Source organism: Heptranchias perlo, chromosome 2, assembly GCF_035084215.1.
Source record: "Heptranchias perlo isolate sHepPer1 chromosome 2, sHepPer1.hap1, whole genome shotgun sequence".
Taxonomy (NCBI): Eukaryota; Metazoa; Chordata; class Chondrichthyes; order Hexanchiformes; family Hexanchidae; genus Heptranchias; species Heptranchias perlo.
In genome coordinates this window covers 8,946,282-8,957,922 of record NC_090326.1, presented here as the reverse complement: position 1 = coordinate 8,957,922, position 11,641 = coordinate 8,946,282, and the positions used below count along the sequence as shown (strand labels likewise).

Sequence of the window (11,641 nt, the reverse complement as noted above, 5' to 3'; positions counted from 1 at the left end):
CCTGACCTGCTGGGCATTTCCAGCATTTTCTGTTTTTATTTCAGATTTCCAGCATCCGCAGTATTTTGCTTTTGAAAGACTAAGGAACGACTGACCTTAAAAGCAATTATGTATGGAGGGTTTTTACAATGTTCTGATTCAAAAGGGGGTTAAATGCTATTGAAAATAATTGGATCCTAAATTTTATATTGGACAAACAAATGAAAATCTGGAAATCAGATGGGAATATGGATTGGTGTAAAGTGCAAAGACTAGGATTGGTGGATTATGCCAGGAAGCTTGGTAAGCAGAGTGAGATTATTCCACGACTGATTCCAGTGATACTGACAATACCAATGCTATCTGCTGATGTAAAACCAATGAAAGTATTTAAAGTGGAATCGATGGACTCACATAGAATGTACAGCACAGAAACAGGCCATTCGGCCCAATAGGTCCATGCTGGTGTTTATGCTCCACACGAGCCTCCTCCCTCCCTACTTCATCTAGCCCTATCAGCATATCCTTCTATTCCTTTCTCCCTCATGTGTTTATCTAGCTTCCCCTTAAATGCATCTATGCCAGTCGCCTCAACTACTCCTTGTGGTAGCGAGTTCCGCATTCCAACCACTCTCTGGGTAAAGACGTTTCTCCTGAATTCCCTGTTGAATTTATTAGTGACTATCTTATATTTATGACCCCTAGTTCTGGTCTCCCCCGCAAGTGGAAACATCTCTACGTCTACCCTATCAAACCCTTTCCTAATTTTAAAGACCTCCATCAGGTCACCCCTCAGACTTCTCTTTTCTAGATAAGAGAGCCCCAGCCTGTTCAATCTTTCCAAATAGTTATAACCTCTCAGTTCTGGTGTCAACCTAGTAGATCTTTTTTGCACCTTCTCCAGTGCCTCTGTATCCTTTTTATAATATGAAGACCAGAACTGTTCACAGTACTCCAAGTGTGGTCTAACCAAGGTTCTATACAAGTTTAATATAACCTCTCTGCTTTTCAATTCTATCCCTCTAGAAATGAACCCCAGTGCTTGCTTCGCTTTTTTTATGGTCCTATCAACCTATTTTTAGTGATTTGTGTCTCTGGACCCTGCGATCCCTTTACTCCTTTACCACATTTAGACTCTTATTATCCAAGCAGTATGTGACCTCCTTATTCTTCCTATCAAAATACACCACCTCACACTTATCTACATTGAAATTCATTTGCCAATTACATGCCCACTGGAGGTTTGTTGGAGGATGATTGTAAATTATTTGAAGATCGAAGACATCAGTAAAGGGGAAAAGAATGGTTCTGGATTGCACCAAGCACTTCATGCTGTTCCAGGAAAAGTGGATCCTGGTTGTGCAGATATGGCATTTTATAAAGTACACTGCCAGCTCCTGGTTTCACTCTGGATGTGACGTTTTACAAAGTACACTGCCAGCTCCTGGTTTCACTCTGGATGTGACGTTTTACAAAGTACACTGCCAGCTCCTGGTTTCACTCTGGATGTGACGTTTTACAAAGTCCACTGCCAGCTAGTGGTTTCACTCTGGATGTGACGTTTTACAAAGTACACTGCCAGCTCCTGGTTTCACTCTGGATGTGACGTTTTACAAAGTACACTGCCAGCTCCTGGTTTCACTCTGGATGTGACGTTTTACAAAGTGCACTGCCAGCTCCTGGTTTCACTCTGGATGAAGAATGTTCTATTTGCACTATTGAATTTGAAAAGGACCGACGTTGTTTTTTTTGGAGAGAGGAAGGTTTTGCGTTAAAACTAACAAGAAGCATTACACACAAGGTGACACCATGGGCAGGATTTTAAATGGGAAAAGTGGGTGGGTTGCGGGCAGGGAGGGCATTGAAAATTGCAACAATTTCAGACCAACCCCCAACCGGCCCCCAGCCCGCCTCCAACCTGCCCATTTCTGGTTTTCACCAGGGCGGACGACCACCCTGCTCCCAGGAGGCGGGTTAGTCACTAAAACCTTTCAAAGAGGCTGCGGGCCTCCATTTTGAAAGGTTTCACGATTTCAACCTTCTGGGGGTCGGGATTCCTGGGCCTTCTCCTTCACACCGTGTGAGAGGAGGCGAGAAGGCCTGAAACTGCAGATAAGTATCTTTATAGCACGGCTTGTGGGCCCGGAGGAGCTGTAGTGCTTCCCCCAGGCCCAACAAGCCTACCTGCAGCGACCCCCCCACCTCCGCACAACGTTCTCCGAGCGCCCCCCCCGACGATCTCCGACCCATCCCCATGACTGCGATCCCCCCCACAACGATCGCGACCCCCCCACAACGATCGCGACCCCCCCACAACGATCGCAACCTCCCCCACAACGATCGCAACCCCCCCCACAACGATCGCCACCCCCCGCCAACGATTGCGACCCCCTTAATGACCCCCCCACCCCGGTAACTAACCCGTGATGACTGACCTCACCCCCCCCCCCCCCCCCCGACGACTGACTCCTCGCCGATAGCTTACTTTCCCCCCGATGACTGACCCCCCCTGATGACTAACTCCCCCCCTGCAATGACCCCATGCCCTCATGCTCCCCCCCACCTTCCATCGAATCTAAGACTCTCCTCTTCCTTTCTCCTCTCCCGTCTGACTGAGACCAGCCTATCAATCAGGCTGGCCTTTCGGACGGGAATCCGACAAAACAAATAAAAGACGTCCTTATATCAAAATCGTAAGGACGTCCGGGAAACCCGTACTTCAGGGTTTTCCATTCATGAGTCGACATCTCCCATCCCCTTCCCAGCTTCAGGTTTAAATTATGCCCAATATGTCCAGTTTGGCGGTTAACAATTTTACTTTACACCCAGCAGAATTACTAATTTGGGGCTAAGATATTGGTGCCTGTTATGGCCTCAGTGTTACAAAAATGCAAGTAAACATTACCCTCCAGACAGAAACCCTCCATGTGTGGCCGTGGAGAACTGTGTTATCCCATCCCGACAAAGGATGGTGCGACTTCCACTAAGGATTCCATCCTCTGATCATTGGGGTGTGCACCGAGAGGGTGGGTAGACGGTATACGCATCCTCTTACAGTGTGCCATATATCGTGCTTCCTGAACCTAACGGGGTGGCTGAATTAGTGTGGCAGCTTTATTTTCCCCATGTTCATGAATGATGTGAGGGACGATATAGTTGCACTGGAATCAGAAAATCCATCACAAGTTAAAAGGAATTCTATAAAAATTCAAGTTAAACAAAAATATCACCCGGTTGAATCTAGTTGTGACGGGGCTTTGTTTTCCGATGGATTGTGTAACAGATTGGTGGTTCAGGCTGCTCATCACCTTGTGTACACAAATGTGAGATACGAGGCGGTCCCGACCACTGTCGATTTAAGCAATGGAACGCTTCCGCAAGGTTTATGTGAAACGCATTGTGTTAACTGGGCCCGTGCGGTATTAACTCAGATATTAGAGGGGTTCCGCAAGCAGACGGCAGGGAGCCAGCGGAAGGAAAAACGGGATAGGGACGGAATCATGCACACCCAACAACCCAGATCTATCACTGATTGGGTGTCTGCGACAGGAGCAGTATTTAACAGGTTAGATACAGAAAATCAGTATTATCATCAGGGAAGACTGACAGAGGAAGTTATTAATCAAAAATAAATGACGGTAACCTAGACCTGATCAATGAGAGATCAAACGGTCTCTTGTCCTTTAATGAAATAGTCCAGGGTGTCCAGGCAAGCCGGGATAAGATTAACGACATCGTATACAATCAAGAAACCATTGCGTCTCAGGTCTCTAAGGAGGTGGTGTACAGCATGTATCTGAGCCATTGGCAGGAGAGAATAGCAGAAGGGCTGAGAGACATAGTTGAGGGAAAATTACCCACTTGGATAATGGATGAACAATTGATCAAGTGGTTACCTGGCGAAACTAACCTCTGTCTAGTAAGATGCTTTGCGAAGCTACATTTTGCCGAAGTGCCTTGCAAACAGCGTGGGGCCCAGGAAATCTTTGGGCTGTTGACTGAGTTCCTTACACTGGGCAACCAATCTGGCCTGCCTCTATTTGCTGTACAGTCGGTGGGACGGTTAGAAGGAACTACCTTGACTGAATTCTATCAACCGTTGCCCTATTTGGTCTTGGGGGGGGGGGGTGGGGGGCAATGAACTTTGAATCTTGTATTCAACGGGGTCATGCCTGGACTTGTGAAACTAATTACACTCAGAACCACCAGTCATGTGAGGGGTCGAATTCTTGGCTCTTCTCTCCCTCAAGTTGCGGAATCTATAAGAATATTGGAAACGGGGAAAAAATTGACATCTTTCTCTTAATGTTACTGACCATCATGCTCTGCAGGCGGTGCTGTGTATTGTGCTGAGTGTGCGGCTTATATCGCTGAATTGTTAACAATGAATCACCCCTCTGTGACATGCGGGTAACATCCCAACGGCAGGCTACTCATATTGCTCACCAAGGAAGTGGGAAATACTGTTACATGACCATGAGATAACTTACAAAAATGGAGGTAGGGAGTGTCCACTAACATGGTCAATGGGATATGTAACCCCCTCCCACGAGTTCGAACTAAGGTCGCCCCGGTAATTATAGTTGATCATGACGTCACAGGCTGCAGATCCATGGGGAGTTGATAGAGGAAGTATTACAGGCTGTAATTCTATTCGGGCACCCTATTCCCCCTTTATCATTCAGTCTTAAAAGCATCTTGGATAGAATGTTACCTCAGAAACATCTGGTCAAAATGCAGCAGGATAACAAGGAAGTAGAGAAAGCTGCACAAAGCGTTGGGGCTAAATCATATCACGGTGGGAGAATGTCTAAAGTGCTGGTGAATCCCCATAAGCACATTTAGCATCATTTGCTTTCCTGATCATACAAGTCCTGGTTACCGTCTCCCTAATAGTGTCTACCTACTCGGTCCGCAGGTCTCTAAGTTAAAACAGAATGTGTACCATTCCAAACCATTCCCCTATTGGATTAGATTGATTAAATAAGTGAAGGGTCGAATTCTTGGGTCTTCTCTCCCTCAAGTTGCGGAATCTATAAGAATATTGGAAACGGGGAAAAAATTGACATCTTTCTCTTAATGTTACTGACCATCATGCTCTGCAGGCGGTGCTGTGTATTGTGCTGAGTGTGCGGCTTATATTGCTGAATTGTAAACTGTTAACCTTTGACTAGAGACTGCGCCTTGTTACCCTCATTGTGAGGCTAGGCAGCTATGTGGTAAAAGAGGAACAATGACCCAAAAAATGAAACAATAATCCAAAGATAGCAATAAGACCAGGATCATGATGAGCTAGCTAGATAAGTGTGGTCAAACAAACTCGCCTCCTTGTAAAACAACCTTGCAAAGGGTCTTATGGTTAGATGATAATGATAAAATAGGATAAGCATCTTGAATTCTTTGAAAAACAATGTTGTTAATCTATAAAGGTCTTATGAATAACAACTCCATATATGGTGTGAGTTTCCTGCCGGGGGACACAAAAGCCCACATCTTTTGAGCTCGGAGCAGAGGAATCAGCGAAGTTCACCCAGCTGTCAGAAGAACACCTGTCAGAAGTCTACCTCACTGTCGGAAAACCTGAAACGACTAAGTCGGCAACTTAATTACGACTTCTGCCCAGAGATCAAATGGAGTAATATTGTTTCGATCTTTGGAGTCTAATATTTGATACTTTTACATTTTTGATTTAACTATTAATAAATGAGACATTGATTACCATTTGGTGTCACGTCCTGTACAGTTGTAGCATGACTTCCCTGCTTTTATACTCCATCCCCCTAGAAATAAAGGCCAATATTCTGTTTGCCTTCCGGATTACCTGCTGCACCTGTATGTTGACTTTTTGTGTTTCACGTACGAGGACACCTAGATCACTCTGTACCGCAACATTTTGTAGTATTTCTCCATTCAAATAATATTTTGCTTTTTTATTTTTCCTCCCAAAGTGAATGACTTCACATTTTCCCACATTATATTCCATCTGCCAAATTTTTGCCCATTCTCTTATCCTGTCAATATTCCTTTGTAGACACTTTGTGTCCTCATCGCAACTTGTTTTTCCACCTATCTTTGCATCATCAGCAAATTTGGCCACAAGACACTCTGTTCCTTCATCTAAGTCATTGATATATATTGTAAATAGTTGAGGCCCCAGCACTGAGCCCTGCGGCACCCCACTAGTTACAGATTGCCATTTTGAAAATGACCCTTTTATCCCGACTCTTTGACGATTTCCCCTTCATAAAACCATGTTGACTCTCCTTGATTGTATTATGAGTCTCCAAATGTCCTGCTACTGCTTCCTTAATAATGGATTCTAGCATTTTCCCAATGACAGGTGATAGGCTAACTGGTCTATAGTTACCTGCTTTCTGTCTCACTCCCTTCTTGAATAGGTGTGTTACGTCTACAGTTTTCCAATCCGCTGGGACCTTTCCAGAATCTGGTGAATTCTGGAAGATTACAACCAATGCATCCACTATCTCTGTAGCCACTTCCTTTACGACCCTCGGATGCAAGCCATCAGATCCAGGGGACTTGTCAGCCTTTAGACCCATTAGTTTACCTAGTACTTTTTCTCCAGTGATAGTGATTGTTTTTAGTTCCTCCCTCCCCTTTGCCCCTTGATTTGCTACTATTATTGGTATATTATTAGTGTCTTCTACTGTGAAGACAGATACAAAATATCTGTTCAATTCCTCTGCCATTTCCTTGTTTTTCATTATTATTTCCCCAGTCTCATCCTCTAAGGGACCAATGTTTACTTTAGCTACCCTCTTCCTTTTTATATACTTGTCGAAGCTTTTACTGTCAGCTTTTATATTTCTTGCTAGTTTACTCTCATAATTTATTTTCTCCCTCTTTATTATTCTTTTAGTCATCCTTTGCTGGTTTTTAAAGTTTTCCCAATCTTCGGGCTTACCAGTAATCTTTGCCATGTTGTATGCTTTTTCTTTTAACCTGATACCATCCTTGACTTCCTTAGTTAGCCATGGTTGGTTAACCCTTTTTGTGAAGTCTTTCCTCCTCACGGGGATATATTTTTGTTGTGAGTCATAAAATATCTTTTTAAATGTTCATCACTGCTTATCCACCATCATACCATCTAATTTGTTTACCCAGTCCACTTTAGCCAATTCCGCCCTCATTCCTTTATAATTGCCCCTATTTAAGTTTAATACAGTAGCTTCAGACCGAAGATCCTCGCTCTCAAACTGGATGTGAAATTCTATCATGTTATGATCACTGCTTCCCAAGGGATCCTTTACTTTGAGATCATTAATTAATCCTGTTTCGTTACCCATTACCAGATCCAAAATGGCCTGTTCCCTGGTTGGTTCCCCGACGTATTGGTCTAAGAAACAGTCCCTAATACACTCTATAAACTCCTCCTCAGGGCTATTTTTGCCAATTTCATTTGTCCAATCTGTGTGAAAGTTAAAATCGTCCATGATTATTGCATTACCTTTTTTACAAGCCCCCCTTATTTCCTGATTAATATTTTGCCCTACAGTGTAGCTACTGTTAGGGGGCCTATATACTACTCCCACCTGTGATTTCTTTCCCTTGCTATTTCTTACCTCCACCCAAATTGATTCGACATCTCGATCGTCTGAGCCAAGATCATTTCTCACTATTATACCAATTTCATCTTTTATTAACAGAGCTACCCCACCACCTTTACCTTTCTTCCTATCCTTCCGAAATGTTAAATAACTCTGAATATTTAGCTCCCAACCTTGGTCACCTTGCAGCCACGTCTCTGTAATGGCCACGAGGTTATACCCATTTGTTTCTATTTGTGCCGTCAATTCATCTATCTTATTACGAATGCTGCGCGCATTCAGATAAAGAACCTTTAATTTTGTCTTTTTACCATTCTTTCCTACCCCTGCCCCATTTGCTCGTGCACTCTTATGTTCGTACGCTCTGTCCCTTCCTGACACACTCTGTTTATCATTACCTCCATCACTTTCCTGTACTACTTCCTTGTCTTTTCTCTTTATCAATCTAAACTTCACCCCACCTGAGCCCTCCCTCTATTTAGTTTAAAGCCTTCTCTACCGCCCTAGTTATTCGGTTTGCCAGAACACTGCTCCCAGCACGGTTCAGGTGAAGCCCGTCCCAATGGAACAGCTCCCTCTTTCCCCAGTACTAGTGCCAGTGCCCCATTAATCGAAACCCACTTCTCCCACACCAATCTTTCAGCCATGCATTCATCTCTCTGATCTGATTTACCCTGCGCCAATTTGTTCGTGGCTCAGGTAATAATCTGGAGATTATCACCTTTGTCATTCTGCTTTTTAATTTAGTCCCTAGCTGCTCAAACTCCCTCAGCAGAACCTCTTTCTTAGTCCTACCTATGTCGTTGGTACCTACGTGGACCACAACAACTGGATCCTCCCCCTCCCACTCCAAGTTTCTCTCCACCCCTGAGGGGATGTCCTTAACCCTGGCACCGGGTAGGTAACACAGCCTTCGGGACTCTCGCTCTTGGCTGCAGAGAACAGTGTCTATCCCTCTAACTATGCTGTCGCCGACGACAACCACATTCCTTTTTACTCCCCCCACTTGAATGGCCCCCTGAACCACGGTGCCATGGCCAGTTTGCTCATCCTCCCTGCAGTCCCTGCACTCGTCCACAAAGCTGCAAGAACCTCGTATCTATTGGACAAGTGCAGAGGCTGAGGGTCCTGCAATGCTACCTCCTGGATCCCCGTACCTGCCTCACTAAGTCAAATACAGTAGAATTGGCACACACGTGCCAGTTCTACAGTATTTAGTCTAAGGGGCGTGACTGCCTCCTGGATCAAAGTGTCCAGGTAACTTTCTCCCTCCCTGATGCCTCGCAATGTCTGCAGCTCGGACTCCAGCTCCTCAACTCGGAGCCGAAGTTCCTCGAGCTGCAGGCACTTACCGCAGATGTAGTCGCCCTGGACAAAAGTGTCCAGTAGCTCCCACATCCTGCAGCTGCAACACATCTCCTGCCCTGTCATAACTATTTTATTTATTTAATTGATTACTACAATGCCAATCAAATTATTTTTAGGTCGAACCAAGTGCTGGCCTTGTTTAATTAATTAAATTAAGTTTAGTTAATCATCATCAGGTGAGATGATTGTACCGGGGAAGGAGGGAGCTGTTCCGCTGGGACGGGCTTCATCTGAACCATGCTGTCTAGGGTGCATTCCCAAGAGACTTATCCACTGACCTGATTCCTTTTTCTAGTTGTCAGTTGTTCCACCATAACTTGTACACACTGAGGCAAAATTATGTATTTAAAATTACCCCCCCCATACCTTAAACCTTAACACTTAGACTTTCTCCTCCACCCTTGATTGGTCCTACCCTGTTAAACACTGCACGAAACCATAATACAGCACAAAAAGTAACTTTTGCGACCTGTGAGCAGCACATTTTCCAGTGGCGCTGTTGCGAGAGGAGACAGGCAGTTTATGCAGGGAGCGGACCATCCTGCGATTTACTAAAATGTCACTGCAGTCTGCCCCAAACAGTACCATTGAGTGCTGGGAATGGAAGCAATCTGCCAGCTGCACTGGCATTTTGTGCCTCCATTGACCGAAGGGAGGGGGAGAAGGAAGGTGGGGAGAGTGCAGAACCCGTGCTCAGGAGCAGGGTCCCTGCAACAAACAGGGTGCAGTGGGAGGATGAGCAGCCGCTCCTCCACCTGTCAATCATCCCCCACCTGTCAATCATTCCCCCGCTCCTCCCCGGGAAACAGAACCCCACCCCGGGAACACGTCACCATGATTGACAGCTCCAGTCAGCTGATGGAGAGAGCAACAAGGAAGATGCGATCGAGTGTGGGGCTGCTGGCGGCTGTTAGTCTCTGTCTGTACTCGGCAGTAAGTGTTCTTATTATCTCCTGCACTCAGCAGCAGGTTCCCTCACCCTCACTCTGTATCAGGCAGCGGGTTCCCTCACCCTCACTCTGTATCAGGCAGCAGGTTCCCTCACCCTCACCCTGTATCAGGCAGCAGGTTCCCTCACCCTCACCCTGTATCAGGCAGCAGGTTCCCGTTCCCTCACCCTCACTCTGTATCAGGCAGCAGGTTCCCTCACCCTCACTCTGTATCAGGCAGCAGGTTCCCTCACCCTCACCCTGTATCAGGCAGCAGGTTCCCTCACCCTCACTCTGTATCAGGCAGCAGGTTCCCTCACCCTCACTCTGTATCAGGCAGCAGGTTCCCTCACCCTCACCCTGTATCAGGCAGCAGGTTCCCTCACCCTCACTCTGTATCAGGCAGAAGGTTCCCTCACCCTCACCCTGTATCAGGCAGCAGGTTCCCTCACCCTCACCCTGTATCAGGCAGCAGGTTCCCTCACCCTCACTCTGTATCAGGCAGCAGGTTCCCTCACCCTCACTCTGTATCAGGCAGCAGGTTCCCTCACCCTCACCCTGTATCAGGCAGCAGGTTCCCTCACCCTCACTCTGTATCAGGCAGCAAGTTCCCTCACCCTCACCCTGTATCAGGCAGCAGGTTCCCTCAGCCTCACCCTGTATCAGGCAGCAGGTTCCCTCAGCCTCACCCGGTATCAGGCAGCAGGTTCCCTCAGCCTCACCCGGTATCAGGCAGCAGGTTCCCTCACCCTCACCCGGTATCAGGCAGCAGGTTCCCTCACCCTCACTCTGTATCAGGCAGCAGGTTCCCTCACCCTCACTCTGTATCAGGCAGCAGGTTCCCTCACCCTCACTCTGTATCAGGCAGCAGGTTCCCTCACCCTCACCCTGTATCAGGCAGCAGGTTCCCTCAGCCTCACCCTGTATCAGGCAGCAGGTTCCCTCACCCTCACTCTGTATCAGGCAGCAAGTTCCCTCACCCTCACCCTGTATCAGGCAGCAGGTTCCCTCAGCCTCACCCTGTATCAGGCAGCAGGTTCCCTCACCCTCACCCGGTATCAGGCAGCAGGTTCCCTCACCCTCACTCTGTATCAGGCAGCAGGTTCCCTCACCCTCACTCTGTATCAGGCAGCAGGTTCCCTCACCCTCACTCTGTATCAGGCAGCAGGTTCCCTCACCCTCACTCTGTATCAGGCAGCAGGTTCCCTCACCCTCACTCTGTATCAGGCAGCGAGTTCCCTCACCCTCACTCTGTATCAGGCAGCGAGTTCCCTCACCCTCACTCTGTATCAGGCAGCGAGTTCCCTCACCCTCACTCTGTATCAGGCAGCAGGTTCCCTCACCCTCACTCTGTATCAGGCAGCGAGTTCCCTCACCCTCACCCTGTATCAGGCAGCAGGTTCCCTCAGCCTCACCCGGTATCAGGCAGCAGGTTCCCTCAGCCTCACCCGGTATCAGGCAGCAGGTTCCCTCACCCTCACCCGGTATCAGGCAGCAGGTTCCCTCACCCTCACTCTGTATCAGGCAGCAGGTTCCCTCACCCTCACTCTGTATCAGGCAGCAGGTTCCCTCACCCTCACTCTGTATCAGGCAGCGAGTTCCCTCACCCTCACTCTGTATCAGGCAGCGAGTTCCCTCACCCTCACTCTGTATCAGGCAGCAGGTTCCCTCACCCTCACTCTGTATCAGGCAGCGAGTTCCCTCACCCTCACCCTGTATCAGGCAGCAGGTTCCCTCACCCTCACCCTGTATCAGGCAGCAGGTTCCCTCACCCTCACCCTGTATCAGGCAGCAGGT

The 11,641-nt window shown here is 47.3% G+C and overlaps 1 protein-coding gene and 1 long non-coding RNA gene across 2 annotated transcripts in view; both read left to right on the top strand.

Moving 5' to 3' along the window:
- Nucleotides 1-5,700, top strand: LOC137332919 (uncharacterized). The gene is made up of 2 exons (XR_010965759.1): nt 1-1,780; nt 5,409-5,700. It is a non-coding gene; the product is annotated as an uncharacterized lncRNA (long non-coding RNA).
- Nucleotides 5,701-9,734: 4,034 nt separating this feature from the next.
- Nucleotides 9,735-11,641, top strand: part of glb1 (galactosidase, beta 1) — a 181,087-nt gene continuing 179,180 nt past the window's right edge. The window contains exon 1 of the mRNA XM_068000075.1: nt 9,735-9,848. Coding sequence (XP_067856176.1) covers nt 9,750-9,848 — 99 coding nt within the window. The 5' untranslated portion in view covers nt 9,735-9,749. The remainder of the gene's footprint in view (nt 9,849-11,641) is intronic.